This window comes from Microtus pennsylvanicus, chromosome 13 (genome assembly GCF_037038515.1).
Source record: "Microtus pennsylvanicus isolate mMicPen1 chromosome 13, mMicPen1.hap1, whole genome shotgun sequence".
NCBI classification, from domain to species: Eukaryota; Metazoa; Chordata; class Mammalia; order Rodentia; family Cricetidae; genus Microtus; species Microtus pennsylvanicus.
In genome coordinates this window covers 47221932-47237768 of record NC_134591.1, presented here as the reverse complement: position 1 = coordinate 47237768, position 15837 = coordinate 47221932, and the positions used below count along the sequence as shown (strand labels likewise).

Sequence of the window (15837 nt, the reverse complement as noted above, 5' to 3'; positions counted from 1 at the left end):
GCTCAGAGAGATCAAGTCTTGCTGAGGGTACCCAAAAGGGCAGGCAGAAGTATTGGGACTCAAACCAGACTGTTTAATTCCAAACCTCAGCCATGCCTGCTGCCCTCCAGAGTGGGGCATGCCTTCCTGGCAGAAGCATTCCATAAAGGTGGGCTAAGCAACTCAACAAGAGGTTCTGAAGGAGACAGAGTGCGCCTCAGATGGAGGGTTTTTTTTTTTTTGAATTGAGAAAATGCCAACAGCCTTGAGGAGTTTCAGAGACGCAATCCCTTGCTCAGAGGTCAGAGACCAAGATCTAGGTCTGATTCCGGTCAAGTTTCTCACTTGCAGTGGAATCTCCAGGTGAGGAGCACCCAGTTCAGGGCTTCCCCATTGCAGCAAGGCAGAGCAGGTCACAGAGTGGCCGAGCCTCTGAGAGCAGGTTCATAGCGAGGGGCATGAAAGCCAGGCAGGAAATGCTTCACTGAGAGTTTGGGGCCTGCCAAGTGTCCCGTTAATGCTTTCTCCCACCTCACCCCTGGTGACATTTCCTCAACATGATGTTCTAGACATTGTTCTGCATGGGTGTGGCCGTTAGCTCCCTCAATCTTCATAAAAACCCCCATGAGGCAGAATTCCTATTGTTTCCCTTTGAGATGAAGGAACTGAGGTGCAGGGAGGTTTTGTGACATTCCCAAGGTCAGAGTGTAATAAGAAGTGGGGGTGCTGGGACCCAGTCTCTCTGTCTACTAAGAGACTGTGGCTTCACACATCCTGTTCTGGGAGCAGTATGGGAGCTCCTTTGTTCTCTCAAATTCTAAAGAAAACTAAAGAATGAGGATACTCTGGACCACAGGGGCCACAAGTGAAGTGGGGTGATGGAAAAGTGGCCTGGATTCTGCTTTCTGCAACCAAGCACTCTTCGGAAAATGTAAAGCCTGCCATCCTTAACACCACCCCTTCCAGATACCCATGATGACAGAACTGCACTCTGCTCCCAGAAGCAGGTGCGCTAGCAGCTCGGCAGTGAGAACTGTGGTCGCAGCCAGATGGAGACAACTGGGCTTTCCAGGCCTGTTTCCCACTCAAGGTCACTGAGCCAGTGAGTGGAGAAGAACAGAGGATTTCAGACAATGTCCCCTTAGGTCTTAGACCTGGACTTCCCTGGAGCCACATGGGCTGGGGAGAGGGCCCAAGCCTCAGGCTCTGACTACTAGAGAGAAACCTTCAGTTCTGCCCTGTGGGGCTTGACTCAGGCTGTCCCTGTAGAGTTCAAACCCAAACCGTAAGTAGGCAGAAAAGCGTGGGTAATGGTGCCTGCCTTGTGCTGCCTCAAGGAAAGATGAATTGCTGTATGTCTCAAGGGGCAAATGCTGAAGTAGGGAAAGATGGTGAGAAAAACAAGGAGGTGGACTCCGTTTTCGGCAAGCTGTCTTACTTTATCAGAGCCTCCATGTCCCTGGCTGGAAAGGGTACACCAAGCAGGGTGGTCAGAACGCTGCTCTTCCAGCGACAAAGCTTGACCTTCTAGCATGTCTCAGCCTGGAATACAACAGGGAAGCAGGTACAGGCTGGGGATCTGGCCAGACCCAAGGTCAAATCCTCTCTCTACTATTGGCTGGCTATGTGACCTTGAGCTGTCTCTTTCAAAATTCAGTTTGAGCATCCCAGATAAGGATAACCTGTTTTACAGATGTGGAAAGTTTACACTGGACAAGCAGCCCTAACCCTTAAACCAATCATGCTTGACTGGGAAAGATGAATGTACACAGATCACATAACAAATCAGAGTAGTGAAGATCTTTACTGATGACACTAATTTTCAGATTTTCAACATAAGCAGAAAGCAGAGAACTGGAGAAAGTGGGTTATAGGGATCCGTGGTGGGGCACTTAAAATAAACCTTAGAAAACAGGAAGGGTTTACGAAGTGTCAAGAAGTAACCTCCCTCCGAAGCAGAGGAAGCAGTAAGGACAAGAACTAGGTGATAGGAGATTGTCCCTCTGAGGTTAATCTGTGTGGAGCTGAGTTGTAATAAGGATGAGATCACAGAGCTTGGCAAGAGTTAGACATGGTGAGCTGTGGATGTCACACCATGAGCCTGGAACTTATCTTGAGAAAGTAGTGAGCAGGCATTCACGGATTCTACCAAGGAGGAAATATGTATCTGAAAGCCTCTGGACAGCATTGAGTGCATCAAGACATCACCGTCCAAGATCACTGTTCGGGAAACAGGGGAGCACCCAAGATCCTCATCTGTAAAATGGGATGGCGACCCTCTGTCCTGCTTACAGACATAGTGGGCACAGGGGTTTGGCTTTCTAGAGATGAAGATCTAGATGGTAAGACTTGCCGCCTTTTTGCCAACAAGGGCAAAGCAGTTACATTCAATCAGCTGGGGGAAGGGAGCTGCTGCCAAGTTTAGTAACTGACAGATGGTTTCCAGTAAAGGGGCAGGCAGACCCAGGAGAGCCTGGGAAAGGATATTGTAAGGACAGAGCTGGGGGCCAAAAGTGAGAGTGTGAAGGAGTCAGCTGTAGAGACTGGGGCCCAGCCACGCAGCTGACAAGCTGCTGGCCTCGGTGCCCATCACATCCTCTCCGTGAGACTCGGTTTCATCGGCTGAGAAAGGGAGGGAGGCAGACGTGCCTAAACAGCACGGGAAGAACAGGACGGGGAGATGAAACCCATATTTGTATGCACAGTGCTTGAGAGTTTGCAAAGTAGATTACTACTTCATCTTCTCGGGTTCCCATGGGGACGGAGGTGGCATCTGTCAAGAGCCTGCTATGTGCTAGGCATAGGACTAGGTGTCGTGTTTACATTCATCTCCTGCCAGCTTCCTAATGCCTTCCTGGATAGTTCTGTTAGCTTCATTTTACATTCGAGGGAATTGATGCGGTGCTGCAAGGAGGTGGTCTGGCCAGTATCTGACCTCAGCTCCCTCTGATTCCAAATCTCCATACACTCTTAGTCCATCATGTTCCCTTGAGCTGTCTAACCTCCAGAAGCCTTCTCAAACCCTCTGACCAATGGTCATCTTGAGATTGAAATGAGACCAATTATTTCTTCAAATTTCAATTTTCTCATATGTCTAAAAATAGCTAATAGTAGTTTCTGTGACATAGACTATTAATATAGTTAAAATAAACTACAATTAAAATATTTAAATTTCTGGAACAGTATTTGGTGCAAGTATATTATCGTACTATTTTACATGATAGGTACAAATGAAGCTGGGCATGGTAGCACATGCCTGCAATCACAGTTACTCCATAGGCTGAGCCTAAAGGATTGCAACTCTGAGGCCTGACTGGGCTACATAGTAAGTTCAAAGCCAATCCAGGCAATTTAAAGAGGCCCTGTTTCAAACTAAAACTTTTGTTAAAGGTTGTAGGTAGCTAGGTGATAGAATGTTTGCTTACAATGTGTGAAGTCCTGGGTTAAATCCCTAGTAATTTGAGGAAAAGAATAAAATAGTGGCAAGAATGGGAGACAGTAGGAACTCACACGTGGCTGGTGGCACCGTAAAGTTGAATAGTTCTAAGAAAAATTTGGAGGCCTAATAAAGCTGAGAATGCAAGTAGCTTATGACCTGACCATGTTGTTCACCCTCGCAAATAATTTACTCATATAGACAGATCACATACACATTCCAGTGGAAGAATGTTTGAAATAGCATTGTTTTTCAAGAAATAAATATTGTAAAAACTTAATTATTTATCATCAGGAGAATAGGAAAGATCAGTAAATTGAGTTACAGACAGAGGCGGAATATATCACAGTGAGGGAAAGCATGCAAACTGGAGCGCTACTCACCCACATGGACACCAAGTGGAAAGCAAGCCTCGGTGCATAGAGTGATGACATTTGTGCAAAGTTTAAGAACAGGAAAAACAACCAAAACACACATTGTTCAAAGATGTTTACAAATAAAGGTGAAAATGACAAAACACAAAACTCAAGGTTATGATCTGTGGGAGGGAGGGAGGGAGGATGGAATAGAGATTTGGAAAGGAGCTGGCAACTGTCTGGGTACCTGGACACTCACCGTATTATTTATATCTTATTTATTGACTATATCTATGTTCATGCTGATAGCTGATTAATCCCCTTACACAGAAGAAGTAGTTGGCAATAAATTTAAATGCAACTACACTAAATAAAGAAATACACTGAAGCCGAGCAACTGTCTTCCTGTTGGTTGTTTCAGGCCAAGTGCACTTCCTTGTACATAGCTGGTATTTTAAAGGTTGTTAAGTAAAAGAATAAAGTGGGCAAACAGGCAGTATTTCCAACTTATAACCCCTCTACCCACATACATACCTAGCTTGGGTCAGAGTTCCTGCTGTTGTCAACTGCTCAGGACAAATAAAAGTGGGCGGTATAGGGGACTCCCTGGTCATCCTTAATATAGAGCAATAAAAGAATGTCCCTCAGCCCCCCTTGTTCACTTATCCACCCACCCTTTCATCTGTCCTACCACATGTACACTCAGTGATAAACATTTATCGAATCAAACTGAGTGGTCATCAGTTGCTACCTCTTTAAAGAACTGAGGTGAATTGCCACGTGAGGTAAAGACTTCGTCTGCCTCTGCACTGTCCTAAAGACCACCCCAGGGACTTGGTAGGCACGGGACAACTGTGAGATCCTGGTCTTACCTTGGCACACAAATGAAGATGGCGTTTCCCCTGGGTGGACTCGTCCTGTGATGAATACCACCTTCTTTTCTGCCCCGTCTCGGAGATTTTCTGTAAGAAACAAGTGGAAGGTCACCATGGAATACAAGCAGAGGCTAGAAATTTGTATGTGGGAAGGAGACACCTGAGAAAGAGGGTGAGTGGATGTTTTCTTTTTGCTTAATCATTGGGTTAGAACCATTAAGGACCAGTTCTTGTTGACTAATGACAACTCCATCTATTTAACATTAAAAGACTATTTCCCTTTTCTCCAGGCACTTTGGAATACTATATTAATATGTGATATTCACAACCATCTGAGGAAGGCATCAGTGAAGTTGAATCCCAAAGCCATGCACTGTGCCCGTAGGCAGTTGCATATCTTTCTGAGTTTCAGTATTCTTAACTATAAATGAGGAGAATGATATCTGTTTAATTTGGTTGTGATGATGAAACACTGCTACATATTACATAGTACTAAGCAAACTTAGTATAGTCTAGTAAATGACAAAATAAAAAACTAGCTATTTACAATAATAATAGTAACATCCAGAGTGCTATTTAATTAATCTTTTTGTGCCAGATATATCTCATATGTATTCATAATCTTTAGAGCAACATGTAGTTCACACTCCTGTTATAGAGGTAGGAATTGAAGTTCACTGAAGTTATATAATTGCTCAAGATCATACAGTTAATAGGTGATATCATATGAGATTAGAATTCAGACTTTTGTTTTTGTGGTGATAAATTCACAGGAACCAGATTCCTTTTACATTAAACACCTAGAAAACTAGATCTTCAGGGGTGGCTTAATGGCAGAGCCCTGGTATAATTCATTTAAGGCCCTGGGTTTTACTCCTAGCATTGGTAAAAAGAAAAAACAAATTTGGAAAACTAAATAAAATATATCAAACAACTACTTTTAGGTGTTTGTTAAGAGACAAGGGGCAGAACCAGATTCCCATGAGGAAAGGGAACAAACAAGGCATGCCCAATGGTTGCCCTGTCTTTTTCTGAGGGTCCATCACACAATGAAGAGCAGAGTGTAATATCCTGAGCACACTGTGGAAGGCTCGCTGAGATTCAAGGCTAGCAGGTAGCAGTTGTGGAGGGGCTGCAAGAATTCCATCAGAGAAAAGGAGTTCCAGAAATCTATAAAGAGCCCTCTTGGGTCTTTGATCCCAAACTCTGTGCTTGCACAGGGTGAACTTTTAGGCTATAGTTTTGCTCCAGAGTGTGTTGAAGACATATGCCCAGGCCTATGATACTGTGCGAAGATGGTAGACACTTTAGCAGGCGAGGCCTAGTTGGGGAATAGTGGGTCTTTGAGGATGTGCCTTTGAAGGCTGGGTTCCCATACCCAAACTCTCTCTGTTCTGCCTCCTCGCTTCCGTGAAGCAGGAAAGAAAACTTTGACCTTCTGACTCCAAAGAATAAGTCATGTTTGATCATACAGGAAGAGTGAGAACTCAAAAGGAATGTATCTTAGTGGTGGGGCTAAATTACTCCAAAAAGATCCTAACAAGGCTTTAAAATTATCAGAGAAGAATCAAACTTGGAAAAGAATCTTAACTGCTTGATAAAGCAATTATAAAGGCCAACTCTTTAGAAGGAAAGATAATAAAATCCATATACTCAACAATGTATATATTCTGTAATATTCAGCATATAATAAAAATTACTAGATATATAGAAAAGTAGGAAAACAGGAACTCAGTCAGATTCTACTGCTACAGAAATCTAGCCTGGATAATAAAGTTCATCTATCATGAAAATATTTTATATATATACATATATATATATCATATATACATTCTTATAAACAAAAAGCAAGAATAGCCTTCCTAAAATGGATAGGGAAGAGATACTCAGCTATTGGCAGAAGGGTTGAGTGGCACACAATGAAACAACAACTTGAAGGAAATTTAGGAAGAAACTGAAAAATTTGGATTAATCTATATTAAAAGGATGATCTCAAGGGAGAAGGCACAGAAATAATTAACAGGAACTTTTTAAAAACAATGGTGAAAGGTCATTTTGAATGTGGTTCATCATCACAGCAAACACACCAATGTCAGACACAAGAGATAAAAATCTTAACTCAAGGCAGAGAGATGGCTCAGGAGTTAAGACAGGTGCTCTTCTGGGCTTGATTTGTTCTCCTAGAACTGGGAGTGGCGGTGCACATCTTTAATAGCTTTAATCCCATCCCTCAGGAGGCAGAGGCAAGGATCTCTGTTAGTTCAAATTCAGCCTGACCTATGCAGTGAGTTCCAGGACAGGCAGAGCTACAGAGAGAGACCTCGTCTCAAAAAAAAAAAAAAAAGAAGAAGAAGAAGAAGAGTAACGAAAAATAAATAAACAAATACAAACATTTTTCTACAGACTTGTGGCTTGTTTGGGCCACTAGGGTGACCAGTAAGTTCAGGGGCTCTCAGTTCCTTGGAAGCCAGTTAGACACATATTGGACAATGCACATGAAAGTTCATTCTGTGCACAGCTCTATGTTGGGTACCCTGGAGAGGAGAGAATACATTTATAGTCTCAAAGAAGAGTTAAACACTTGTACAGTTCCTGAACAGAATAAGCTACTGCAGGGAGAAAATGATGTCTATTGGTAAATGTCTATATCTTCCCCAGGAGCCTGTTTGGAAATGGTACCAAGGAACTGGATGTTAAATTAATAAATGAAAATACTTTAGATATATTTTCTAACAAGTAAGTTTAGGCACTGCTATTTCATTTAAATCTTCACCACACTCTTATGAGGTTGAATGTGTTCATACCATTTTACAAATGAAAGACCTGACACCCACAGAAGGAACGGATAACACTCAAGGTCACACTGCCAGCATTCCAGTTCTAGCTCCAAGCCCAAGTCCCTGTCTCTACCCTGTCTGCCTTCTGGATCCACTGGCAGTATACAGTCCCACAGCTGCTGCAATTCCATCTGTAATGTCCACAAGAGACCGGCTTTGTTCTTTATTGCTGATGAAAATTCAGCTACTGTCTTAGTATTTATATTTCCTTTCCACTTAAAAAAATTTAACCCCCACCCCCAAACCCTTTTAAAAAAATGGTACCTAACACTGATCCCATGTCTTCCAACATTTCAAAAATGATGAATAACATTACCGAGGCCCTCGGTAACAGCTAACTTTATGGATGCCTCCCCTGACCCAGTATCAACTCAATTGCATTCTACATTTCTGCTGACCACAGGGAAAGGCAAAACAGGCATTCTATTTGCACGCTAATTTTACTGAGCCCCTGTGACTTCATAAAATGATAACGTGGGGCTAATAAAAATCAAGCCTCTCTGGCACTAATACAAGCAAATGTTGATGCAGGCAGGTAACAAATTGCTTTGTCATTTAGGAGGCCATAAAAGAGCATTATAATCATCTTTAGGCAAAATGGATGGTTCGCCTTTGCTTAGCTTTTAGCTTTCATTTGCAAAATCAATTTAAGGTAATGTAGCAGCTCTGAGGTGGTGGGACATGGGGCTGTACCCACCCCCTCCTGTCACCAAATCCCCAGACTCTTCTGTACAAAGACAATTAAAAATATTCTTGGTTGAGGCAGCAGGGATGAAAAAGGATGTGTGCTTGAATGAAGCTAAGGTAGAAGAGAGTGGAAACAATGAGGCAAAGATAAAACTAGAGAATGAGAGGAGGCCATCATGATCAAGGGCGTAACAACATGTGCTTTGTACAGCATCCCTACCACACTTGTATGAATGTGCACACACACACGCACACACCAACCATGTGGAGAGGGAGGGCGGGAGCGAGTGGGGAGGGAGGCAGGGAGAGAGGGAGAAGCATATCTCGTCACTGCAGTCCTATATCACCCTCAAGCTCTCATTCATGAAGAATTTATTGAACACCTATTCAGCGTCCAGGTACCAGCTATTATTTATTTTCACTTTACAGAAAAGCAAGGCCAAAAAAGATTTAGTGGCTTAGCCTTGTTCTTATAGCTAATGACTAAGTGGCAGAGCCAGAATCCCAACTCAGGGAAAAAAATACTGTGTTCTTAATCTCTATGCTACCTTATGAAGGACAATGGCACACTTTCTTTATAACAGTTAGGTAATATCTATTGGGTATCTATTCTGCGTCAAATATTTTACATGCCTGTTTATATTTAATTAACACAGTCACCCAATGGAACATCATCCTATTCTTTTATTATTTGGTTTCTTATAGTTTTGGAAATTGAATTCTGAAACATTAAATGTCTTGACTAAACTTGCAAATGTGGGAGTCAGTATGAGATCTAGGTGGTTATGAATCTTTTATTTATGTTCTTAACCACAGTGTTAGGTTGATTCTTGAAGATCAAATAGGATCTTTGGGTTGATTCCATTATTATGACTATTGGTTAGTTGCTGTTGCAGCCTTTTCAAAAGAGTCTTGCAGTGTAGACCAAGCTGGCTTGGAACTCTCTATGTAATCCAATGGTCTCAAATCCCCTGCTCTCCTGCCTCAGTCTCCCAAATGTTGGGTCTCAGATGTATGCCACCATGCCTAGGGCCCATCAAATCTTCATTAACCTTTGCTTTCAAGAGGTGAAGATTAGCTTCAGTGTGTGCTAGGCTTAGACAGTTGCTCCTCAAAATGGAAAACTATAAAGGAATGATATACTATTAAGATTGGGCAGTAAAAGGACTTTTGAATTACTCACTTCTGGGGAAACCAGCCGTCATGCCATGAAGATACTTAAGTAGACCATAGACAAGACCACATGGTGAAACAGCCGAGAAGAACTTTATGTCTGGGTGAGTTTAGAAGGATCTGTTAGTGTTGGATGACTGCAGACTGGGCTAAAACTTGCCTATAACCTCAGAAGAGACCCCCCCAGCCAGAATGGCCCACGAAAATTTCCCACATTGCTGACCCACAGAAACCAAGAGAGAATAAATGTTTGCTGTTTTAAGATGTGCTAGCATAAGCCTTGCCCACTGACTCCCTACCCTGACATCAATCTGGACCTTCTAAAATGCCCACAGAAGACCCCGAACACTCTACCAAAGAACTCCTACAGCTGATAAACACCTTTAGTAATGTCGCAGGATAGAAAATCAACTCCAAAAAATCAGTTGCCTTCCTATACACTAAGGATAAGGAAGCAGAGAGGGAAATCAGAGAAGCATCACCTTTCACGATAGCCACAAATAGCATAAAATATCTTGGGGGTAACTCTAACCAAGGAAGTGAAAGATCTATTTGACAAGAACTTTAAGTCTTTAAAGAAAGAAATTGAAGAGGACACCAGAAAATGGAAAGATCTTCCTTGCTCCTGGATTGGGAGGATCAACATAGTAAAAATGGCAATTCTACCAAAAGCAATCTATAGATTCAATGAAATCCCCATCAAAATCCCATCAAAATTCTTCACAGATCTGGAGAAGACAATAATCAACTTTATATGGAAAAACAAAAAACCCAGGATAGCCAAAACAATCTTATACAATAAAGGATCGTCTGGAGGCATTACCATCCCTGACTTCAAACTCTATTACAGAGCTACAGTATTGAAAACAGCTTGGTATTGGCATAAAAACAGAGAAGTCAACCAATGGAAATGAATAGAAGACCCTGACTTTAACCCACAAACCTATGAGCACCTGATTTTCGATAAAGGAGCTAAAAGTATACAATGGAAAAAAGAGAGCATCTTCAACAAATTGTGCTGTCAAAACTGGATGTCAATCTGTAGAAGAATGAAAATAGACCCATATCTATCACCATGCACAAAACTCAAGTCCAAATGGATTAAAGACCTCAGTATCAGTCAAAACACACTGAACCTGATAGAAGAGAAAGTGGAAAGTACTCTACAACACATGGGCACAGGAGACCACTTCCTACGTATAACCCCAGCAGCACAGACATTAAGGGCTTCATTGAATAAATGGGACCTCCTGAGACTGAGAAGCTTCTGTAAAGCAAAGGACACTGTCACTAAGACAAAAAGGCAACCCACTTACTGGGAGAAGATTTTCACCAACCCCGCAACTGACAAAGGTCTGATCTCCAAAATATATAAAGAACTCAAGAAACTAGACCGTAAAAGGCTAATCAACCCAATTATAAAATGGGGCACTGAGCTGAACAGAGAATTCTCAACAGAAGAAATTCAAATGGCCAAACGACACTTAAGGTCATGCTCAACTTCCTTAGCGATCAGCGAAATGCAAATCAAGACAACTTTAAGATACCACGTTACACCTGTCAGAATGGCTAAAATAAAAAACACCAATGATAGCCTATGCTGGAGAGGTTGTGGAGAAAGGGGTACACTCATCCATTGCTGGTGGGAATGCAAACTTGTGCAACCACTTTGGAAAGCAGTGTGGCGGTTTCTCAGGAAATTCGGAATCAACTTACCCCTGGATCCAGCAATACCACTGGGAATATATTTTGGGTATATTTTGGGAATATACCCAAGAGATGCCTTATCATACAACAAAAGTATATGCTCTATTATATTCATAGCAGCATTGTTTGTAATAGCCAGAATCTGGAAACAACCTAGATGCCCTTCAATGGAAGAATGGATGAAGAAAGTATAAAATATATACATATTAGAGTACTACTCAGCAGTAAAAAACAAGGACTTCTTGAATTTTGCATACAAATGGATGGAAATAGAGGAGGGGGAGAAGAGTGGGAGGAGGGGGAGGGAAATGGGAGGCTCGGAGGAGGTGGAAATTTTTTTTTATTCTCCTTTTATCAATTAAAAAAAAAAAGAAAAGAAAACACTATCCTGAGTGAGGTAAGCCAGACCCAAAAAGAGGAACATGGGATGTACTCACTCATATTTGGTTTCTAGCCACAAATAAAGGACATTGAGCCTATAATTAGTGATCCTAGAGAAGCTAAATAAGAAGGAGAACCCAAAGAAAAACATATAGGCATCCTCCTGAATATTAACCTTCATCAGGCGATGAAAGGAGACAGAGACAGAGACCCACATTGGAACACCGGACAGAAATCTCAAGGTCCAAATCAGGAGCAGAAGGAGAGAGAGCACGACCAAGGAACTCAGGACCGCAAGGGGTGCACCCACACACTGAGACAATGGGGATGTTCTATTGGGAACTCACCAAGGCCAGCTGGCCTGGGTCTGAAAAAGCCTGGGATAAAACCGGACTCACTGAACATAGCGGACAATGAGGACTACTGAGAACTCAAGAACAATGGCACTGGGTTTTGATCCTACTGCACGTACTGGCTTTGTGGGAGCCTAGGCAGTTGGGATGCTCAACTTACTAGAACTGGATGGAGGTGGGTGGTCCTTGGACTTTCCACAGGGCAGGGAACCCTGATTGCTCTTTGGGCTGACGAAGGAGGGGGACTTGATTGGGGGAGGGGGAGGGAAGTGGGAGGCAGTGGTGGGGAAGAGACAGAAATCTTTAATAAATAAATTAATTAATTAAAAAAAATGCCCACAGAAGCAGGTCACTTCCTTTAAAGACTCTTAAGCAACTTCCTACTGTCTTCAGCACAAGTTCAGTTTCGTTAGCCTGGCAAATGAAAGCCACGCTCCCGTCCATCCCGTCCTACAGGCGCTGACTGCAGAGAGCCCTGGCAGTTTCCCAGACATGACATGCTCTCTCACACATCCACTCTGGGCACATGGTTTCCTCCTTGCCTTGAATGCCAGCCTCCTTCTCATCTGTCTGGGTTCCTCCTACTCAGCCTTCAAGGCTCAATGTGGATGCACCTGCTCTGAGAAGGGAAAGAGGAGATTCAAGTCCACCAGGGACCTCGCTCTGTCTTCCTTGGGGTTAACAGTCAATGTTGTATTCTAGCTGATGTTTATCAACATAAAACATGGCATGCTGAGGGTGATGTGAAAATATCACTATTGGTGACAGTGAAAATGGAACGGGGGCAAAGGATCACAGTGAGAACATTATCAAGGTGCAGATGTTTTTACATATAATTCTATGAGAAAGTGTCAGTGTAGGAGGCAGGCATCCAGCTTTCTTGGAGGAAGTGGTGAGCCAATAAATACATTTGGGTAAGCATGAGACTCCACGTGACTAAAGTCACTCAGTGGTAGTTCAATCATGCTACCTAGAAGCTAATTCTAGCAGGAAGGAAGAACTCGATGAGGGAGACTGGACAATACATCATTCCTGGGTCAAATGGAAAGCTGGGCTTTCCTGTGCCTTGGAGCCTTGGGTAAATTACCTCTTATAACCCTTAACTCTCCCAAGTGTAAAATGGGAGATATCTAGGTCACAAGCCAGCCTTAAATAAATGACTTCATGTCCCTTTTTATTGTAGGTTTTGCCTACAGTAACTGGTACTATTCATTGAGTGAAAGGCACAGGATGGGGCTCCTCAGCAGCACAGCCGTCTTTAACTAGATAGCTGCTGCGCAACACTGAGCTGAGCTGTTAGCAGCATCCATTCACACCCTCTCCTGTTCCCAACCTGGAACAATGAAAAAATCCCCAGACATCACTGAATGTTTCATGTTTCCTCGAATGCAAAATAGGACCTGGTTGAGAATCAATCTATTACAATAATACACTGTACAAGGAAAAATAGTCTTCGCCAAGGAAAAGCACACCAATTGGTCAGCCCTAAGAAGATACACACACCTGTAGCATTATATGTGTTAAGTTAAAACCAGGTACAGTCAAGCTGGAGGACTCTGGGTAAAACATTTCTCCACACCTTCTGAGCTTGGACCCAGCTCTCAGGCAGATCCTATACTGCAGTCATAACTGGTATGCTTAGATATCTGGGAAATAGAACATTTAAATGTTGAATTAAAAAATGCTTTTAATAACAAAGAGACAGGTTAGCTCATGGCAGCAACCCCTATTTCTTCCGAAGAGGATGGATGGGAACAGAAGAACCTCCACCCATACCTTGCTTCACAAGTGAAAGCACTAACCATTGCACTGCCTTCCACCTCAAGTGCTGCAAAGACCCTCTGCAGACCATGGGCAAAAAGACATTGAGGAACTTTCTCGTTTTGCCTAGGCCAATGTAGGCTGGTCCTCCTACAAAGTCCTAAGGATCTTCTGAAGCCTGGCAGGCCGCCACTGCCAGTCTTAAAACAGATGCTACCCTACAGTCTCTGCCCTGAACAACTATGGAGGACCCTGGGAGGGGCTGTCTAGGTAGCCAATCAAGTATGTCTCTGTCATTTTTTTTTGCTTCTTTTTTTATTTTATCTTCTTTTTTTTCCATTTATTTATTTATTAAAGATTTCTGTCTCTTCCCTGCCACCTCTTCCCATTTCCCTCCCCCTCCCCCAATCAAGTTCCCCTCCCTTGTCAGCCCATAGAGCTATCAGGGTTCCCTGCCCAGTAAGAAGTCCAAGGACCACCCACCTCCATCCAGGTCTAGTAAGGTGAGCATCCAAACTGCCTAGGCTCCCACAAAGCCAGTCCGTGCAGTAGGATCAAAAACCCACTGCCATTGTTCTTGAGTTCTCAGTAGTCTCTGTCATTTTTTAAGCATTAACTCAGGTAAAATTTATCATTTTTAAGATCTCGGATGCAGTCAGATGACTAATAACTTTGCCAGCTTAACAGCAGGAACCAAGGCTAAATCTAGACACAGTTCACCTTGCTATCAGACTCAGAAGAGAAAAACTCACAAAACAGATTTCTCCTGAATGTTAAGGTGATGTCATAATGATGGGGAAGGAACAGGTGTTTTAAGGGTCACATATGTGAAGACGCGAGGATCTAAGAATGTTTCGGGGTATACACAGTGTTTTATGGTGTACAAATACAAGTTATCAGATTTCTCTCTCATTATGCTACTGGTCATAGTCTTAGTATTAATCAATAAAGTCCTAAGAAGCTATTAATCCAACTCTGACAGAGTAGTAAGCACCATACTATATTACTATCATCATAGCCACAAACTTAAGATTTTAAATTTCCTTTGGTGGTTTCCTAACTATAGACCTCAAGGATACTTTTCGTTGTGCAAAAAACATCTGTCACAGTCATAGCTGGCATAAATAGACTATTGTTTATACAATACAAATTTCAATACGGATTATAAACAGTGGAAATGCTAATGTGTCTAAAATCTATGTTTTCACAAACTCAAAGAATTCTTGTAGATTCCAGGGACTCGACCTGAAGGATTCACCTCAAACAGGTCAGATGCACCCCTCCCTCAAATTACCAAGCCCTAAGAACTCACCCCTCATTTCCCCCAAGCCCTAAGAACTCCCCACCATTTCCTGGTCCTGACACCCTCCCCCTCAATCACCAGAACCTAAAGAAAACATTGTTTTTCTTTCCCTAAATGTAACCTTGTCCTCTGCTCTGCCAATATCTCACCAGGTCTAAGAGACATCGGACAGTTCCATAAAGCCTGAGCAGTGGTGAAACAACCAGCTGCCCTAGGATGTGGCAGCACCCCAGCCTTTTCAGATTCTCTCAAAGATGGTCACAGTGTCCCCCAGGTGAGCAGGAAGCGGTCTGGAGAACTCCATGTCCTCATTCCCTTAACCTGTCAAGCCTAACTCCCCACCTTTTTAATAAAAAGAGAAGGGAGGAGTGTTAGCATCCAGGCACACCATGGCCCTGCCCCTTGGGAACCTGACACAGTGTGTTACCCTGTATTCATGGCAAGCAGTATTCTAACTGTACACAGGGGCAAAGGTCCCTTTAAGAGACAAGCCCCACCTACTCCTGCTCTCTTCCCACTGTTCTTCCCCTCCTTCCCTCCTCTCTCTCCCTCTTTCTCTTTCTGTCTCTCTCTTTCTCTCTTTTACCCTTCTTTCAATGAAGGTCATACTCAAGCTCTGTCTGTATGGCATACTTGTCTTTCACCCACCATGAGACTTGCTAAAGGTCCCACCTTGTGCCTTAATCATAACAATATGGACTATAGATTGAATATACTCAGCAGTGACTTTAAGTGATGCTTTTGGAGTCCTGGGCTGGAGAGCCCTGCCTGTTTGAGGAAGCAGAAGAGTAGTTCTGTACTAAGGGATGCCAATGTGGCAGGGGCAGAACCTTGGTGGAGGTTGATTGCTCCTTCCAGGGTGAGTCTCAGTTGTGAGCTATCAGTCACCAGTACTCTGGGGATCGAGGGCCTGGATAATACACACAACATGAGTTATGACAGCCAAGGTGGCTGAAGAGATGAGGACAGAGCTGAGACCCCAAAGACGG

At 43.0% G+C, this 15837-nt stretch overlaps 1 protein-coding gene across 1 annotated transcript in view; it reads right to left on the bottom strand.

The window, feature by feature from the left end:
* Positions 1 to 15837, bottom strand: part of LOC142834369 (BEN domain-containing protein 5) — a 1100005-nt gene that overhangs the window by 113313 nt on the left and 970855 nt on the right. Inside the window, exon 7 of the mRNA XM_075946804.1 lies at positions 4644 to 4733. Coding sequence (XP_075802919.1) covers positions 4644 to 4733 — 90 coding nt within the window. The remainder of the gene's footprint in view (positions 1 to 4643; positions 4734 to 15837) is intronic.